Source organism: Pteropus alecto, unplaced genomic scaffold (assembly GCF_000325575.1).
Source record: "Pteropus alecto unplaced genomic scaffold, ASM32557v1 scaffold538, whole genome shotgun sequence".
Classification (NCBI taxonomy): domain Eukaryota; kingdom Metazoa; phylum Chordata; class Mammalia; order Chiroptera; family Pteropodidae; genus Pteropus; species Pteropus alecto.
Genome location: NW_006440657.1, coordinates 520512 through 533094, shown reverse-complemented (window position 1 = coordinate 533094; position 12583 = coordinate 520512). Strand labels below are relative to the sequence as shown.

At 38.3% G+C, this 12583-nt stretch overlaps 1 protein-coding gene across 1 annotated transcript in view; it reads right to left on the bottom strand.

Moving 5' to 3' along the window:
* Positions 1-11460: 11460 nt before the first annotated feature.
* The window catches only part of LOC102897117 (protein BEX2-like), a 1528-nt gene continuing 405 nt past the window's right edge, over positions 11461-12583 (bottom strand). Inside the window, exons 2-3 of the mRNA XM_006917899.3 lie at positions 12457-12541; positions 11461-12092 (exon numbers count right to left, since the gene is read on the bottom strand). Coding sequence (XP_006917961.1) covers positions 11701-12092; positions 12457-12466 — 402 coding nt within the window. The 5' untranslated portion in view covers positions 12467-12541 and the 3' untranslated portion in view covers positions 11461-11700. The remainder of the gene's footprint in view (positions 12093-12456; positions 12542-12583) is intronic.

Here is a 12583-nt window from a genome sequence, read left to right as displayed (position 1 = left end):
GTTAAAGTCACAGATAACAGTGAGGCCAGCTGCCATCTGTGTCGAGCCCGTAGACCACTGCAATTCACCTAGCTCATGATGGCGCTGGTGGCCCACCACCAAAAGTCTCTCCTGAAATGTGCGGGCCTCATGAGCCAAGGGCCATTGTCTGTGATTAATGTACAGCCCAGGGAAGGCTCAGGGTGGAGCCAACTGCCCGACAACAGGCCTGTAGGGGGCTAAAGCTCCCAAAATTCAAAAGAGTGCATGGATTATCTCGGGAGGCCTGCTTGCAAAAAAGAAAAAAAAAAGGAAAAGGCTGGTTCTGTGGAATTCCAGGAAGAAGATTAAGTATAGAAAAAGGAAAGGGAGTGTCAAAGGGAGGGTCAAAGGGAGTGTCGATTGTGCCTCGATCTTCAGGATATTTCTTTTACTATGTTATCTTGGGATACACAAAGGAACAGATTATGTATAAAAAGAAGCATAAGAAATAAACTCGGAGAGACAGTTGTGAGATCTGTTCTCCCTCCTGCACCCTGTCTGTCTTCTCTTTTTTCTCAGTCCCCGCTCCCCCATTCAGGTACCCAGTTTGACTTGGTCGGCTGGTTTCCGACACAGGCCTGCCATGGGTAATTTGTGGACTCAGTGAGGTGGGATCTCAGGGAGACACAGGGCAAAGCAGAACAATCTCACCAGGCCATGTTCAGAATTGGTCCTGTGGCGGGGGATGGTTTAACACAGGCAAGATGGCACCCATCTGTAGAGTGCCCCAGAGGGGGGTCCCGACAGAGGAACAATGGTGGCTTTCCCTCCAGCCCTCCCTCCAGTGCCACAAACTCAGTCTTTCTCTATATGTCTCCTGCACCTCTCAAGGTGCTGACTCCCTGCTAGAGCCCAGGGTGAGTGTCTGTGGTAAGTCGGTCTATGCACAGGCCCTGTGGGATGTCTGAGTTTTCAGTTTCCTTCCGTTTCACCCAGATGGCCAGATTTTTACATTCATAATGTGTGGGAACTCCTCTTCCCAGGACTGGAACCCTGGCCTAGGGAGCCCTTCTGTGGAGCTAGGGCACCTTGTCCCTTCAGGGAGGCCTTTGAAGCCATGTTCTCCCTCTGGGTGCTCAATCACCATGTGCGGGTGTGGGATTAACCCACTTTGTGTCTCTGCCCCTCCTATAGTCCTGATGTGGCTTTTTTCTTTATATTTCCAAGTGTTTGTATTATGATTAGCTAGACTTTAGGTGGTTCTACAAGTTGATTTTTTAAAAATTAGGTTGTAATTTTAATGCTGTCCTGGGAGGAAGCAAACCCCGCTTTTACCTAGCCCACCATATTTAGCTCCCTCTCTCCAGTAGTCTAAGAATTGTAGATTTTCAGTTTGTCAGCTTTTCTGTTGTTGTGAAAATGAGAGTGATGAATTCCAAGCTCCTTACATGCTCAACTGAAAACCAAAAATCAAAAGGTATACTTTAAATAAGGTAAGACAAAAATAAATCAACAACAAAGGAATCTACTTTTTTTATATATAACATAAGATTTTGACACAATATACACCAAATAAACCTAATTCTGTTTGAAATATGAGCCAAGGGCCATTGTCTGTGATTAATGTACAGCCCAGGGAAGGCTCAGGGTGGAGCCAACTGCCTGACAACAGCCTGGGTGCAAGGTATGGACTTTGAGGAATACACACAGCTTTAAAAAGACTGTGAGAATTATACTTTAATGTTTTTCATTGGCTTGTGTCTCCTAAGACAACTCATTCACTAATCCATTCACTGTGTGTTTATGCAAAATTTACTGTGAATCAAATACTGCTAACCCAAATCAATACTCAAACATTATATCTTCTTGGACTTGAGTTAAGTCTTTTTGAGATATCCAAGAAATTCCAATACCTGTTTTGTTTTGGTTCAAGACAGTAATTTTCAAACTTTGCTCAACTCTTAGTTCCCCTGGTAGATTCTATGATACTCCCCTTCCCAGTCACCCTGTTGATGAGTCAAGGGTCACATTACTGCTACACTTGCTGATTCTTGGAGAAGAGAGGGAAGTAAAAGTGAGAATGTGAAGTGGAGGCAGCCCTGAAATTTCTTAGGTTCTCCTTGCTTCCAACTTTCACAGGTACTCCATTCCAGTGATGTAATCCACTCAGGGTAAGTAGTTTCTTTCTTTGTCATTTAATACAGTCTTTGATTCCTCTTTTAGTCTTTCATTTGGATAAAGCAAATACTATTATGATCTGGCATAGAGTATTTTGTTAATTTACCAGCAAAGAAGGGGAGTAAAGATACATCATGTAGAAGTCTATAGGCCCTTGATGAGTTGTCAAAGAGAATTGTGGAAGGAGGAGAACATATAAAAGCGTGAAAGGGGATAGAGTCTAAGAAAGGACACAACAGCCTGGGTGCAAGGTATGGACTTTGAGGAATTCACTGGGGAGAGACATTCATGACAAGGGTCAGAAATGCTCCTTCCTTTAGGGGTAAAGTCTCAGAATCAGCAACTCAGCCAGATTCCTAAACCTATTCTAAAGCAGATTAGATAGTATAGTGGGATTGAAATGTATTCTCTAGGTTACTTTCTCATTCTTTTCTCATTCATTCAATAAGTATTAGGTCAAACCTTGTGAGGTTGCTGATATATGCCTGGTTTTGACCTTAAAATGACAATTTAATAAACTTAACCAACTATCTTTTGGGGCCTACCATGTGTCAGGCAATGGCTAGATTGTGGATATGGCTGGTGAATAAAACGGACATGGTCTGTTTAAGAATGGAATGTACAATCTAGTGAGGGAGGGATACATTAAACAAGCTGTAGTCCCAAATTTTGACAAAGAGAACACAGTTTCTTTGAAAGATAACATGAGGGGCTAGACCAGAAAATGAGGGAGAGACTCTCAGTGGGCATGATATTTAAGTTGAGTCTTAAAAGGTAAATAAAAGTTAACTAGGGAGCTAGGAGGTGCTTAGCCTTCTAGGAGGAGAAACAGCATGGGCACAGGTTCTAGGGCAGGAAAATCCTTTGCCCCATTTAGAATCAAAGGTGGCCAGTGTGGCTGGAGCTTATCAATGGGGAGAAGGAATGGCCTATCTCAGTGGGAGATGTAACCAGAAGCCAGGTCTTGCAGGGCCTGAAGACCATGGTAAGTATTTGTTTTCTTTTATTTTTAAGTATTTAAATGCAATGGAGGCATTTAAGGAATATAATTGATGGGAGAAACATGTTATAATTCTCCTTTAAAATATTCCTTGGATTGCCATGTAGAAACTGGAATGGAGAAGGGCAAGAGGAGAAACAGAGACCATTTCACTGATCACTAAACAACCTGAGGTCTGTGAAAGATGCAAAACAATTATAAAACATATTCCAAGACATCACAGGGGAAGAAGAACACAAGGTGCCTGGGCAGATCCAGGATTATACATAACAACTTCTGTTAAAATATTCCTTGGATTGCCATGTAGAAACTGGAATGGAGAAGGGCAAGAGGAGAAACAGAGACCATTTCACTGATCACTAAACAACCTGAGGTCTGTGAAAGATGCAAAACAATTATAAAACATATTCCAAGACATCACAGGGGAAGAAGAACACAAGGTGCCTGGGCAGATCCAGGATTATACATAACAACTTCTGGGTGGGGGGGGGAATTAAAAACATTGGAGTTTTGTCAGCTTAATAAGAGTAAGAGCAAGGCGGTACTCATAGAGCAGGGAAGCTGTCATAAGAAATAGAGATCTGGTTTAAGCCTTGAAAAGTGGGTAGGACTGGAATATTTTTCCAGGAGGTGTTCTGGAAAAGGCTAGTGATGGGGAGAAAGTAGCCTGGCTGGGGTAGAGGTCAAGAGACTACCCAGGGAGTAATCAGTACCAGCGGAAGTCCCTGCAAACCCTAGTAAGATTCAAAGCTAAGAAAACTAAAGTCCTTTTCAGAGATGTTGTTCAAAAACATTCAAGGCCAACTTTCTACCTACTTCTGGAAGAAAGGATGTTCCCAGCACATCTGGCATTGGTTCATGGATCAGGGCAAAATTCTGTGAAAGAAGGTGTTTTGTATGTAACATAAGTGGAAACTCTAAACAATTTATCATCTTGGAATTCTCTGGGTTCTGTTCCTCACTGACTAACAATTTCTTAGGCATCTATGGTCACAGACCCACATGACTTCCACTTAGCCTTTGTGAGTGATCATACCAGACATGGTATCTGTTTTGTTTTTTAATCCTAGGGCTTCAAGGATTCCTCAAATTTCTACCAGCCAGGGAGCTTTCATGAACTCATATTCCTCTCTGTCTCTCTCTCTCCCCTCCGCATGGACGTTGGCATTTTCTAGACCGCTTTAGTTTTTTATGCCCTGCCTCCTTTTCTTCCAAAGGTTATTCAATATGTCTTTTTTTCTGTTTGATCTCCCACTCAGGGCCTCTTGGAGGTCCAGAGTATCCTGGATAACTCCTATTTTTTGAGGCTCCCTGTATAGTTTATGCTTACCCAACATCAATTTTCCTCTTCCTCCCTAACAGAATTCCAAACGTCTGGATTTCCACCTCACCCCACCTCACTGATAGCTTCAGGATGCAGGTCTTAATTATTCTGAACCTGTCAGGACCTGGAATTTTCCTAAGGACTGTTATTGGCTGAGGGTAGCCAACAGTCTTAAAATGGCGCAATCAGAGAAGGGAAGGCCTTATATTCCATGGTTGGGAGAGAGGTTTTCCCTTCTCTCTTGATGGACAGAAACAGAGAAGAATGTATCCTCAATCACTGTAAGCAGCCACTTTGTTGCATCAGAGGTAACCACCAGTTTTAGGATGAAGTTGACGCTAGGCATGGCAGAAGTTGACTAGAGATGGAAGAAACCTGGGTACTTGGTGACATCCTTTCATTGCTGAATCAATCAGCCCTGAAGCCTGTCCTACCTACTTCTGTTCTTCCTCCTATGTAAAATTATAAACTTTAATATTTAAACCAGTTTCAGCCAATTATTCTTTACATACAGCAGAAACTTCCTATCCAGTATAATTGATATAACAATATTTCTTAGAGAAATTTTCATTTCATTCTGTTCAGAACTACTCCATTACTTATAATGACTGTAAAACTTTCCAAAGTATTACTGCTTCTTAATATATTTATCTTTCTCTTTATTTATAAGTATTAAAATCTTATCTATTTTTTTGGTATTTCAGAAATGCTAGAATAAACACTCTGTTATTGCATATACTTACATACTTGCACACTTGAATGTTTTTACAGTTCAGATACAGATCATCTGTATGACTTCTTACTTGGGATATAGTCATAGGCATAGAACTCCTGGGTTAAAGGCTGTAGAATTGTTTTAAGGCTTTTGATACATATTATCAAACTACGTTTCAGAAAAGTTGTACTAGTTCTTATTCTCACCAGCACTGTTTGAAAGTGGCCATTTTTCTGAACCCTCACCTCTAGGTAGAAATCACTTATAATGGCATAGACTCAGAAGTCACACTGTCTGTGTTCAAATTCGAGCTACATAAATTAATAGTGGCGTGGCTTTGGGTATGTAGTTCATTCTTTTTAACTATAAAGTGGGCCTAAACATCATATCTGAATGCAATGTATGTGGTTAGGGAAATTGAATAAAGCATGAAAAGTACTTATAAGTGGTCAATAAATATTGACTGTTATTAAAATTATTTACCAGCTTGTTATTTGAAAATGTTTTCTTGTTCTCATTTGCATTCTCTTGATTACTGATAAACCTGATCGTTTTTTTTCCACGTGTCTATTAGTTAATTGTAAAATTCTTTACCTTTTTCTTTTTTGGTCCATTTTTATATTTCTGTTTTTCTTTTTCCTTAATTGATTTGATCCAATTCACTATATAGTTATGCTAGTAACCCTTTGTCTTTCCTATGTGTTATTTTTTCAGTACTTTATTTTCCTTTTAAAATTATATTTATACTACATAAAAGTTTATTTTTTATGTAATAAAATCAATTATTTTCTGCGTAATTTCTGCCTTAGGTTGTATGTTGAGAAATGTCTTTAGCATGCTTAAATTAAATAATAATCTATATTTTCTCACAGTTTTGTTATTACTATATTCAATTTGCTAATCCATTTAAATCAGGGATCTCCAACACCTAGGCCACACAGGTCTGTAGCCTCACAGCAGGAGGTGGGTGGCAGGCTAGCAAGCAAAGTTTCATCTGTATTTGCAGCTGCTCCCCAGCACTAGCATCACCGCTTCAGCTCCACCTCAGATCATCAGGCATTAGATTCTCATAGGAGCACCGGTCCCTGGTGCCAAAAAGGTTGGGGACTGCTGATTTAAATAACAACTTTGTTTCAAATAATTCTTAAGGAAAGTGGAAAAAGATTAATCTTAAAATGTTAAGTGAAAAAGGAACATACAAAATAGTACACACAGTATGACCTAATTTTTATAGAACATGATTCCATTCATGAATGTTTTGTTTAGAAAAAAAGATGAAAAGAAATGAAACTCAAATATTTAACAATGTTTAGCAAGATTCAAATGATTAATTTTTTTCCTCTTTAATGCTCTTTTGTGCTCTCCAAATGTATGTGTATCATTTTTATTATTAGAAATGTTAAAAATAAGATTTGTAAATTTAAGAAATATATCTTAAAAATGATTTGGAATAGTGCAGTTCAATAGAAGTATAGTCTAATTTTAAATTTTCTAGTAAATACATTCTCTAAAAGTAAAAAGTAATATATTTTATTTATCGCAGTATATCTAAAATGTCAACATGTAACCAATTTAAAAATTATTGATATTTTACATTCTCTTCTTGTTCTGAGTGTTTGAAATCCTGCGTGTGCTTTACATTTTTGCACATATCAAACTGTATTACTCTTTTTTCAAGTTTTCAAAAGCCACTTGTGGCTCATGATTAACATATTGTTAACTGTAGATTTAGAACACAAAAAAATCTTGAATCCCAAATTGGGCCAAATCGCAATCATTTTCTAAATCATCACTTCAAATTACTTTGTAAATGCAGTTGATATGGATTAGGGGGCTATAAATTGAAGTGCCTCTAAGTCCCAGGGAGGTAACTAGATAATGCAAATAAGAAAAGCTGGGTTCAAAAAGTAAAACTTGAAACACATGCCTTTCTTAAGAATTGAAGCTGCCACCAAACTTCTTCTAGTCAATTGGTCCAACATGGGAGTGCAGGCCCAGGGTTGACACATCTACTAATTTTTTCATACAAACCTAAAATTTGTATTTTCATGTGCAATTTCTCAATTTTTAAATATCGACAATGATTTAAAAATTGTACAGCATCGTGTGAGACAAATTATGTTTTCAACCAAATGTAATCCCTTTTATGCTAAATTTTGATTTCTAGGAACAATAATTACATTTAAAAATCCACTAATTTTATTAACTTTGGAACATTAGACCACTCATTTTTAGTGAACTAAAACTTATTTCATCTTACATGCTTTATAATGTTAACAACTAACATTTACTGAGAGCTTAGTATATGACAGGCATCTTGCTAACACTTTCTGTATTTTACAGATAAGAGAAATTAACCTAAAGGAGATTTACCCACTTTGTTTAAGGTCAAAAAGCTTATAAATGATGGTGCCAATATTTGAACTAAGGTCTGCCTGACTCTAAAGGGTTTGCTTCTACAAACACTCCTTTAAATTGCCTAGGAATATCCATATCTAGGTAATCTGCCAATCTCTCTCTCTCTCTCTCTCTCTCTCTCTCTCTCTCTCTCTCTCTGACCCTGCATCGCTCTCTCTCTCACAAATGCGTGTGCACGCACACACACGCACATGAACATACACACAAACATACATACAGAGACTTATGTATTCTGTTTTATTCCCAAGAATATTCATGCATTGGGCTTCTGCCTCTCTGCTTTGGTCTCTTTTTCTTTTATTTCTCTCCTTTATACTTATCCTATATTTCTTTTACAAAAGACATTTCTCGTCTTCATTCTCATCTTTCATTTTCCTTGCATGATATTGTCTCTGTTTTAATCACTTTGATAAGAGAGGGCTATGAACCAGTGGTGTGCTGAAGCTGGCTTTTACTGGCTCAGGACAATTAATTGTGTATATTTCTTCTCAAACTCTGCATTAAGTGATATGTTGGTAGCTGAAAATCAGCTGTAATAAGAATATTTACACAGTGGAAATAGTCTAACACCACAAATAGTTTGCTGGAAACCCAGTCGTTAGATATTTACCAGCATACCGCTGGCTTTTGCACTGTTTACACATCCAATTTTCTGTCTGGGGGTTGCTGTAGGTGTTAGGTAGCTTACCTATATATCTGCCCATCTACTTTTTCCTTTGTTTTTGTAAATACTGTTATTTTCTGGAACCAAAACTTTAAAAATTAACTCCTTTAGCTTATTACACTGATTCACAGTGTATGTGATGAATTTCACTGCTTTAACATTCAGAGACTTTATTTTCCAGTTCTGCATAAACTGAAAATTTTTGTTCTTGTTAAGATTTATTTTTAGTACCTTGGATATACATTAATTGCCTTTCTGAATGCATAATCCTCACTGGGCCAGCTGGATATTACACTCAGACCCCACTTCAGTTCATTTTACTGATTTTTTGCCTTGTTTCTGCAACTTTTTTTCTCTCTTTTGTCACCTTTTACCTATATTTATGCCTTCTATTTCATAGTTCTCTTCCTTTAAATTTTCTAAAATGTTTCCTTGGACTTCTATCCATTTTAACATCAAGTAGCTTAAAGGATCTTCAAGACTCTGCTTCACTTGGGTATTTTATTGTTATTCTCCTTCCTCAAGCATTTCCATGGTTCAGCTTCCATTAGACAACTCCCAGATGACATTGATTAAAATACTAGATGTTCTCAACCTTTTCAGTATCATATTACAGATAATCTCTTGTGTTATTTAGAGATGGAAAACTATGTCCATTGTTTATCAAATTTATCCATTTACAATTCCCAGAGGGCATCCTCATTTTCAAGATTCAAAATTCTGACAACCCACAAATTATATCCTTCATGTACTTATGTTAGTCATCTGAATTCTGTTTCATGAAAAAAAAATGACTTCTTAGTGACATACTCGATGCCTTATTGAATCAAACTGGATAATGAAATAGTTAAATATACCTGTTTGTTCTCATCTCAGTCTCATGCTTCCTCTAACTGTAACACAGTGGTACAACTTTTCATTGAAAGTATTTACTCAATCACAAATGTGACTGGTAATCTGATTTATGCCTGTGTCTTTGCAACATTGTCAGCCAGGCAGCCACTGTTTCTAGCCAGTTTTTTTCCCTAGAGGTAAACAGGTTATTTTGGCAAATTTTTAAAATATAATAACTGTTTTTCCAAGACTTCTGCAAAATGCAGATGTTAGAATGTCAAATGATCATTTTGGGTCATGAAGTTGTATGTATGATGACCCTCTCTGAATCTCATCCTACCCTATATTTTCATTGCATAAAACAGATCAGTTTTTCCTTTAGCACTTGCTAGATTTTTAGTCTGTAGCTCCAGGTCTGTTAGATATGAAACTTTTTCAAACACACTCTTGTCACCTTCCTAGTAGAAAACTTTACATTAAGTTTTCCTTGTTGTTTGCAACCTGACAAATTATGAGACCATTGGAAATTTGAACACTGACTAGACATAAAATGATTGCTGTCCCTTTTTATGTGTGATTATGGCACTGTGGTTATGTTTAACAAGTACCATTATTCTTTAGAGATATCTACTAGTTATCTATTGCTGTGTAGCAATTAGCCCAAAATTCAGAAGCTTAAAACCACATACATCAATTATCCCAAATATTCTGTGAGTCAAATGTCTGGGTGCGGCTAAGCTGTATCATCTCTCTTGGAGTCTATTGCAAAGCTGCAATCAACATATTGGCCAGGGCCAGAATCTTATCTGAAGCCTTGAGTGGGAAGGGATCTGCTTCCAAACTCATTTATTTTGTTTGCAAGGATTCACTTCCTCAAGGGCTATTGGACTGAGCATCTCAGGTCCTCACTAGCTGTTGGCTGGAAGATATTCTCAGTTCTTTGTCACATGGGCCTTTCTAACATGATCTCGTTTCACTAAAGCCAGCAGGGATGTGGGGAATAAGAAGGAAGTCTCCTAGCAAAATAGAAATCACAGTCTTCTGTAACACAATCACAGAAGTGACATCACATCACTTTTGCTGCATTCTGTTGATTAGAAGTAAGACCTAGTGTGTTTGCCCATATTCAATAGGAGGGACAACTATAGCAGGGCATGAATACCATATCCAAAGATAACTTTAAATCTATGTATCTAAGTTCTGACATGAGAATTTTAAAGTGCCTCCGTTGCATTTATAAGTCCACTGAAGAGTTTTTTGGATCTGGACCCATTACTGGCTTTTCTTTTTAGCACAAGTAATCTATATTCTTTAAGAAAAATGTAGCTGAGTATGAAGGAAAAAATTCACCCAATATCTCACAAGATAATCACTATTAAATTATAGTGTACATATTTTCAATTTTAATTATGTAGTAAATATAAAGGTCTTTTAAAATTTTCTCATCCTTTGCCTTTAATGCTTCTCTTCATTAAATTTACCTTCACATTCTTCCAGTTATTATGATTTCTATTTAAGAATTAAGATCATAATATATACTCACCAGTAACCCTTTAGACATTAATGTGCATCAGAATCACTAGAGAAACTTGCTAAAAATGAAAGTTCTAGAGCCCCATTCAGATTTAGGGTAGGACCAGAAGTCCTCATTTTCAAGAAAGTCCTCAAGTGACTCTCACAAAAGTGGCAGATTAGCATACTTTTAGAAACACTAGGACATTATATGACTCTAGAGTTCCTTTAGGAATTGCTAATCTCTTTTAGAAAAGTGGAGATTAGATAGCCAAGGTTATATTATCCAGGACTGACCTGAGACAAGAACTCAAGAGCTCCTGACTCAATCACTATTAATTGTACTTTATTAAGTGCCTACGTCTTGTCAAGCAGAATTCACAGCTTGACCAGCAGGCATCACAGTCCTGAGGAGAGGAGGGATGCTCAACTGATGAGACCTATCTTTGGTAACTGCTAAAAATCTGAAGGGTAAATTTGAGGATAGAGGGTCTTGACTAATAGATGGAAACGGGCCAAAAATAGGTAAACACAACTCACACATTCCTGAACATGTTTCACAGTCATGTGAAGCAAACGTAGGACTCGATTTATAAGGAAGTCATGGGTTTACTCATTTAGCTAAAATATGCAAATTTCATAACCAAGTGTTTATTAAATGACCCTCCTGCTTTCATAAAATCATTACAAATAGTTTCCATTTTTTTCTCGAACTACAGATAATATAAAATACATTAATCCATCTCACAAAAATGAGTCCCTGTATTAATCATTTGGTTTGTTTAATTTCAGCATTTTTCTCTTCATGTATTAAATAAATAAATATAAGATTTGAAATAAAAAGAATACAAAGATTGTTTTTTAAAACTGCTTTATAACTTTACAATCTAAAATAAGCATCTTTCCATGCAATAGGTAAAATTCTCCTAACAAAATCTTACAGACTGGATTAAAAAGACAACATTTAACTAGAAGCTGGTAAAGAGACCCACCAGAAACTAATGACATCAAAGGTTTACAACAAAGGTAAATTACTAACATGTATGTTTAGAAAGCAGGTGTCTCTCTATTAACTTCAAGGACAATATGAGCATTCAAGGCATAAGGCAAAACTCATCATGATGGTCATGGTGAGGGGGGTCAGTGCTAACTGCCCACAGACTGTGACTCAATTGCTTTTCCCTCAGCTTTTGCATGAGTTGCCTCATCTCCTCCCCAATCCTTTCCATATTCTCTTCTCCCATCCTTGCCTGTGGCTCTCCAAGCCTCTGAATCACATCCCATCTATACTGCAGGATTGGCTGCCTGACACGGAACCGCCTACGATTTCCTTTAGGCACACAGTATTCACCAGCTGCCAAAGGGAGAGCCAAGGGCTCTCCTTTATTAACATCTTGCTCCTTTTCATCCTTTTTTTCATTTTCCTGGTTGGCATTTTCCGCGTTGATATTTTTTGCCACTTGTTCCTCTTCGGACGCCATTCCTCCTAGGAGATAAAATGAGAGAGAAAGGACAGAATTTTTGGTGGATAGATCAGCACCGAGGACAGAAGCCTCCTACTCATCTTTCAGAGCCCTGGGTATCAAGGGTTATTTTTTAAATTTCATGTTTCCCACCTGAGAGGCTCTCTACACCCTCTAGGGGGCCCCAGTCCAAGTTCTCCCCCTTTCCTCTCATTTCTCTCCCTTCCCTGGCCCCAAACCCACCATTTTCCCTTCAGATCCATCCCCAGGCCTCAGCAGGCACTAAAATGGAGGACTGGGGACGGGGAACGAGGAACGGGGAACTTAGGGGGGGTTTCAAACTGAGCCCCTGCGCCGCCCCCCCCCGCCACTGTCTCCCACACCTACCTGGGCCCATCCTTGCTGTCTCCTCCACCTCTTCTGGATTGTCGCCGCGAGTGCACCGCTGTACACTTGACACAGACCCACAGACCTGCAGAGGATCGGGGTAGGGGAGCCGGGACCGCTGCAGCCG